Source organism: Colobus angolensis, unplaced genomic scaffold (assembly GCF_000951035.1).
Source record: "Colobus angolensis palliatus isolate OR3802 unplaced genomic scaffold, Cang.pa_1.0 Scaffold188, whole genome shotgun sequence".
Taxonomy (NCBI): domain Eukaryota; kingdom Metazoa; phylum Chordata; class Mammalia; order Primates; family Cercopithecidae; genus Colobus; species Colobus angolensis.
In genome coordinates, this window is record NW_012115021.1 from 4,455,679 (window position 1) to 4,463,154 (window position 7,476).

General features: G+C 44.4%; 1 protein-coding gene across 3 annotated transcripts in view; it reads right to left on the reverse strand.

The window, feature by feature from the left end:
- Positions 1 to 7,476, reverse strand: part of SYAP1 (synapse associated protein 1) — a 51,642-nt gene that overhangs the window by 2,854 nt on the left and 41,312 nt on the right. For 2 of the 3 annotated variants that reach the window (XM_011940247.1, XM_011940246.1), the window contains exons 6-8: positions 4,108 to 4,256; positions 2,499 to 2,557; positions 1,911 to 2,058 (exon numbers count right to left, since the gene is read on the reverse strand). In XM_011940247.1, the coding sequence (XP_011795637.1) occupies positions 1,911 to 2,058; positions 2,499 to 2,557; positions 4,108 to 4,256 (356 nt within the window). The remainder of the gene's footprint in view (positions 1 to 1,910; positions 2,059 to 2,498; positions 2,558 to 4,107; positions 4,257 to 7,476) is intronic. The other variant, XM_011940248.1, reaches the window with a different exon arrangement.

Genomic DNA, 7,476 nt, shown 5'->3' on the forward strand with positions numbered 1-7,476 from the left:
CTGAGGTGGGAGGATGGTGTGAGCCTAGGAGTTTGAGGCTGCAGTGAGCTATGATGGCACTATTGCACTTCAGCCTGGGTGACAGAGTGAGACCCTATCTCAAAAACAAAACTGGTTTTTAAAAGCAGCCTGGTCCTTCCCAGAAGCAATGCTCTTTTGGCATGCAGCAGCTGGGAAAAGAATCTTCCATGTACCTGTCTACAGTCAAGCAGAACGCTAGCTTTTAAAAATTTATTATTATTATTATTTTGAGATGAAGTCTTGCTCTGTCACTCAGGCTGGAGTGCAGTGGCACGATATCGGCTCACTGCAACCTCCACCTCCCAGGTTCAAGTGATTGTCCCACCTCAGCCTCCTCCCGAGTAGCTAGAATTATAGACGTGAGCCACTGCACCAGGTCCAAACATTTATTATTATTTTTATTTATTTATTTTTGAGACGGAGTCTCGCTCTGTCACTCAGGCTGGAGTGCAGTGGCGCGATCTCGGCTCACTGCAAGCTCCGCCTCCTGAGTTCACGCCCTTCTCCTGCCTCAGCCTCCAGAGAAGCTGGGACTACAGGCACCTGCCACCACGCCTGGCTAATTTATTTTGTATTTTTAGTAAAGACGGGGTTTCACCATGTTAGCCAGTATGGTCTCTATCTCCTGACCTCGTGATCTGCCCGCCTTGGCCTACCAAAGTGCTGGGATTACAGGCGTTAGCCACTGCGCCCGGCTGCCAAAAATTTATTTTATTAAATTTTTTAGACACAGGGTCTTGCTCTGTGTCCCAGTCTGGAGTGCAGTGGTGTGATCACAGCTTACTGTAGCCTTAAAGTCCTGGGCTCAGCTGGGTGCGGTGGCTCACATCTGTAATCCCAGCACTTTGGGAGGCCGAGGCAGGTGGATCACCTGAGGTTGTGAGTTTGAGACCAGCCTGACTAACATGGTGAAACCCCATCTCTAGTAAAAATACAAAAATTAGCGGGCATAGTGGCGTGTGCCTGTAATCCCAGCTACTCAGGAGGTTGAGGCAGAAGAATCGCTTGAACCTGGGAGGCAGAGGTTGTGGTGAGCCGAGATCGTGCCATTGCACTCCAGCCTGGGTGACAGAGACTCTGTCTTTAAAAAAAAAAAATTATCCTGGGCTCAAGGGATCCTCCTGCCTCAGCCTCCTGAGTAGCTGGGACCATAGGCACATGACAACATACCAGCAAAATGCCAGCTTTTAAAGCAGAAGGCTGGAGGGCAGCATCTCCATGTGCCCAGGGGTACATGCCCTCACCCCATTCCTGGTTACATGTCCTTGAGGCTGAGATGCGCTGGGTGAATTGCTTAACCTCTCTGAGTCTCAGGCTTTCCCCTTTACATTGGGGGTTTCATCAGAGGAGCTCTATAGTCACACCAGACTCCCTAACCCTTTGATTTGCTTCTGTGAGTGCTTAAGGCAGAAGGACATGAGTGAGGTCTGGTCATGTTTGTTAGACTCCACCTTCTAGTAGGGAACAGAATATCAATTTTATTTATTTATTTATTTGAGACAGGGTCTCATCCTGTCATCCAGGCTGGAATGCAGTGGTGTGATCACGGCTTACTGCAACCTGGACCTCCTGGGCTCAAGCCATCCTTCCACCTCAGCCTCCCGAATAGCTGGGACCATAGGCCCACGCCGCCATGCCTGGCTAATTTTTGTATTTTTGGTAGAGATAGGGTTTTGCAGTGTTGGCCAGGCTGGTCTCAAACTCCTGACCTCAAGCAATCCACCCGCCTCGGCCTCCCAAAGTGCTGGGATTATAAGTGTGAGCCACCGCGTCCGGTAAGAATCAATTTTGATGCAAAATTTACAAGATTGTGCACTGGCTTCAGAATAATTTTCTACAATTGGCTTTGGAATTAGGGAGGTGAATAGTTTCTTTGTTTTGTTTTTTACCTTCCAGTACGGCTGTCTCATCTTGCTTTTTGTCAAGCACTAGTTGCTCCATTTCTTTCCTTAGATCTTCCTGATTTAAGTTACAGGCATCGAAGGCATCACTGACAAACTCAGAAACACCTGGGCTAGTAGAAATTTCTTCCTCATCCTGAAATGCAACAAATGAGCTCTTGAAATGGTTTGCTAAGCGACATTTGTGTTATTCTGGTTTGCTATTGTCTCACAATTTAATGCCGTGCTATTTTTATTTCTTTTCTCCGTGAGCTGTAAGACAATGAGCACTGCTCTCCAACCTTCTAACTTGCAGTTGCTTGGTAACTACATGAGTTACCACCTGAGGCTATTATTCTCCCTCACAGCTTGAATCACTCCAGCCATTCTCTCCAATCCCTGATGAGCACATCTAGAATTACATATGCCAGTAAATCACCCTCAAGTCTCAGCCATAGTTCCTTGACTATTCAAGTACCAGATGCTGCTTCTTCCAAACCCATATTCATACATAGTTTTAAATGGTATTAGAGATAGTTAACACAGTTACTTTATTTCCAGATATCAACTACTAGGTACAATGTAAAACTGGATTACCTCTTGAGTTTTAAGCTGAGATTTGATTACAACGGGTGGCGTTTTGGGCCGTACTGCCTCTAAGAAGTGAGAATAAGAGAGACAATAATTGCTTGGTTCAGTTCTGAATATATATTATAATCACAGTAAAATATCCACAAGTATTATGATACTAAATAATTTTCAGAAATGAATTTTTATGTTATGCTTTCAGCTTTTCTTAAGTTATAAGAAACAGCTATGGTGAAACCATCTCAACCTCTTACTTTGGGGATAATTTTATCTATCTATCTACCTATCTATTCATTTATTTGTTTTTAGACATGGAGTGTCACTATGTTGCCCAGGCTGGACTCAAACTTCTGGGCTCAAGTGATCCTCCTGCCTCAGCCTTCTGGGGATATTTTTAACATGTCATCATATTCAATACTCCTTATATAAAATTTCCAGCAGGAAATAGTGTGAGCAAAATTCATTCAAGAATAGTTCTGTACTTTTTTAGGATAATGAGGATTAAGTTATTTATCAAGTTTGCCTGCTGACATGAGTGCTAGAAAAAGGCAGTCTTTATGGAACACTGTCATAAGTCCATTTTGTTAAGGCAGTATTTGATAAAATGGCATTTTCCAACAAAATTAACATAAATGCTAAAGAATGATAGACAACTGGGATGCATGTTAACATTGATATACAAAATGACAAATTTTCCTGTGTAGAGCAACTTCACTCCATTTCGCTGACACTAAGAGCAGTGTCGGATCCTGTCCTAGTATTCTATATAACCTGTACCTGAGGACATGGTGTTTTGCTTAATCATTTAAAATTCCGTGAATTAAATCACCCCGCTTCTCGTGCGATGCATGTCCAGTTGTAATGAGTACCTACTATACACAGCAGGTACTCACTAAAAATTTAAAATATGACACAAAATGTGTTTCTTGTTTTAATTATTACAGATTTCAAACAGCTGCCATTATTATACAACACATTCCCACAACCAGTGGTAAGTTAGTGTCACAATGAGTCCAATGTTCATCAGTGCCTAGCTCAGAACTAGATTGATCCTTGTAACTTGGAGTGGAATGGAACTTTGTTCTGCTCTACAGACTACACGCACTGGAGAAACATCAGGTTGAAAGAAACAAAAAGGAGGCGGACTGAATCAGAATAGGGGACAGAAGTATAAAGAATCACACGGTTAAGGGCCAAAAATGAGAGGTGGGGAAGATGACGGATGTTTGAGAGAGAAAAAAAAAGAAAAAAAACTCGCCAGGCACAGTGGCTCATGCCTGTAAGTCCCAGCTACTTGGGAAGCTGAGGCAGGAGGATCGCTTGAGTCTAGGAGTTTGAGGACAGCCTGGGCAACATAGTGAGACCCGTGTCTAAAAAAAAAACAAAAATAAAAACAAGGAATGAGAAAGGAGATAAGCAAAGTAAAGGAAAGCTTGGGGAAGACATGATTGAGATGGGTCAGAGAGAAGGCAGTAAGAGAAAAATGAAGATTTCCTCCAGGAGGAAAAGAATTTTTCCCTAAGACAATGACATTTCTGGTATGTATAAAAGGTCAAGCTCATTTGAGTCTCTAAGAACAACGTTTTCTGTAGAGTGCTGTCTTCTACCCGGAATGTACCTGTCAGTGGCAAATCCTGCTCTCTGCCATTGCTCTTCTCCTCCTTCCCTGCGGCCTGCTGTTGGGCGGCCAGGGCCGTGAGCTGGGCTGACTGCTTAATCAGGGAGACGCGGTAAAAGTAGTTCCTCCAGAACACTTCTTCCTTCACACTTTTAAAGAAAGGCAAATTAGAACAGTGGAAAAAGGCAAAATTAAAAATGAATAAAAAGCAGATAGACAAGAAAACATTTGAGAACGTACAAAGACAAGTGCACGCAGGGGTTATTTGTTGTAGAGGGGATTGGAGTAGATGATTTGCAGGAGCACTTTCAAAGCTGAGTGAGGTTCAGAGGGGGTTCATACTGGCTTTAACAATTTTTTTTTTTTGACACGGAGTCTTGCTCTGTTGCCCAGGTTGGAGTGCAGTGGTGTGATCTCAGCTCACTGCAACCTGTCTCCTGGGTTCCAGCAATTCTCTTGCCTCAGCCTCCCGAGTAGCTGGGATTATAGGTGCCTGCCACCATGCCCAGCTAATTTTTGCATTTTTAGTAGAGACAGGGTTTCACCATGTTGGCCTGGCTGGTCTCAAACTCCTGACCTCATGATCTGCCCGCCCCAGCCTCCCAAAGTGCTGGGATTATAGGCATGAGCCACCGCGCCCAGTCCGTATTCGCTTTAGAATTGAAAGCTAACAACAGGATAAACATAACAGCTATCTTCCCTGTAGCAGCAAAATACAAGTTCCAGAATACCAATGAAACCTCAGCATTTCTTGGTATCTTAATGATACTAATACTGCTCTCAGTAGAAGAAAACAGGGCATTGTTGTGAAACTAGCATAATCAACCTGGGAAACCAGAAGCAAAGCCAGGACTCCACCAATCACTTGCTGTTTCTCAGACGATTAAATGCTTTCCAGCAGTGAGAAGAAAGCATTGTGGCTATTGTTCCTTATGAAAGAGAATGTTTGGCAGCTTGCTAATAACTAGTAACCGGTAAGAGTTAGCAATGGGGTGGGAAATGCTTGATAAAAAGATTGAAGTGCAGTTCAACCTGAAAACTCTCGGTGGTTCTCAAACCTAGCTACCTATTAGAATCACCTGGTGTAACGTGTTGGTGCCCAAGTGGGCCAGGTAAGTGTCCACACAGAGGGGTGGCCTAGAATGGAGAGTGAGAACCAAGCAGGGAGAGAAAGGTATTTGAGCAGAGGAGTGAGTGGCAGCAAAAATGACAGATCGGCCACATGCATGGGGAATAAGTAAAAATATTAAAGATACTAGAAACCAGGTTTCTCACCACCAGAGAGGAGAGTTACAAACATGGGAAGGGAAAAAATGAAAATGATCCCTGTCATGAGGTAGCACCATGAACACATGGTTTTCATTCCACATAGAAATGAGCACACACACATTCCCTGGCTGTGTCCACTGAGAGCATGCAGAGCAGTGGCACCCCAACGGCAATGAGCACACCTAGCATCCAGATCTTGCTTTCTAAATACCAAGATTTAGACTTTCCACTAAAAGGATCCAAAGCTCCCTGGGTAAATGGCCGATTCCAGGGTTAGAGCAGAGGAAGAACACTATCTTGTGCCAGAAAGCAAGGAAACGTGTGAAGAAATGATGGGGACGAGTTAAAAAGACACAAGTCAGCTTGAATAGTCTCCCACTGGCGAAACTGGTAATTTTTTTTTTTTTTTTGAGACAGGGTCTCACTCTGTCACCCAGGCCAGAGCGCAGTGGCATGAACATGGCTCACTGTGGCCTTGATCTCCCCAGCCCAGGTGATGCTTCTGCCTCAGCCTCCCAGGTAGCTGAGACTACAGGCACATGCCACCATGCCTGGCTAATTTTTTTTTTTTTTTTTTTTTTGAGACAGAGTCTCACTCTGTCACCCAGGCTGGAGTGCAGTGGCGTGATCTTGGCTCACTGTAATTTCCGCCTCCCAGGTTCAAGCAATTCTCCTGCCTCAGCCTCCCAAGTAGCTGGGATCACAGGCGCCCACCACCACACCCGGCTATGCCCAGCTAATTTTTTGTAGAGATGAGGTTTCACCATGTTGCCCAGGCTAGTCTTGAACTCTTGGGCTCAAGTGATCCTCCCAACTAGGCCTCCCAAAGTGCTTGGATTACAGGTGTGAGCCACCATGCCTGGCCTCAAACTGGTAATAATTTGAGCATCAAAATAAACAACAGCGTCGGATTATAATCCACTGCATGAGTCTGTACAAATATAAATACATGGAAAGTCTGATGAACAGAATATTCACAGTTTCAGAGCACATCCCAGCAAAATACTAATTCAAAGACAAAAAGAGTAACTTTATAGTTAAGAAACCTGGCAGCCGGGCGCGGTGGCTCAAGCCTGTAATCCCAGCACTTTGGGAGGCCGAGACGGGCAGATCACGAGGTCAGGAGATCGAGACCATCCTGGCTAACCCGGTGAAACCCCGTCTCTACTAAAAATGCAAAAAAATTAGCCGGGCGAGGTGGCAGGCGCCTGTAGTCCCAGTTACTCGGGAGGCTGAGGCAGGAGAATGGCGTAAACCCGGGAGGCGGAGCTTGCAGTGAGCTCTGAGATCGGGCCACTGCACTCCAGCCTGGGTGACAGAGAAAGACTCCGTCTCAAAAAAAAAAAAAAAAAAAAGAAACCTGGCAAACACCACCTGCATCAAATGACCCACGTATGAACAGTAATGGGACAAATGGCTGCATGTGCCACCAGACAGCATGTAACAGACAGAAGGAGACTGATGAGACATCAAAACCAAATGTAACCCGTGAGTGTGAACTGGGCTGTTTTGCTAAAAAGGACATTATTGGGACGAATGGAAAAACCTCAGTAGGGTCTGAGAGTGAGATGGCAATAATGTGTAAATGATCATTTCCTGATTTGGATGGGCACACTGTGGTCATGTAGGAGAATGCTTGTATAACACTACAGCATTTGAGAGTGATATAACATTAGGTTTCAAGTGATTTCAAGAAAAGTTATTTATGTTGTATCCCCAATTTTTCCGTAAGTTTGTGTTTCAAAATAATAATAATAATAATAATAATCCATTGATAACTGTGCTTGCTTCAGAGAAATTAAATAAAAATCTTGAGGGTTGAATACAAAAAACAAAACTAAATAAAAGCAAAATGGGTCAGGCATGGTGGCCTACATCTGTAGTCCCAATGCTTTGGGAGGCCAAGGGAGGAGGAATGCAAGTTCAGGAGTTTGAGACCAGCCTGGGCATATATGGTGAAATCACATCTCTGCAAAAAATATAAAAATCAGCCAATGTGGTGGCATGTGCCAGTAGTCCCAGCTACTTGGGAGGCTGAGGCAGAAGAATCACTTGAACTCAGCAGGTGGAGGTTGTGGTGAGCCGAGATCGCACCACTGC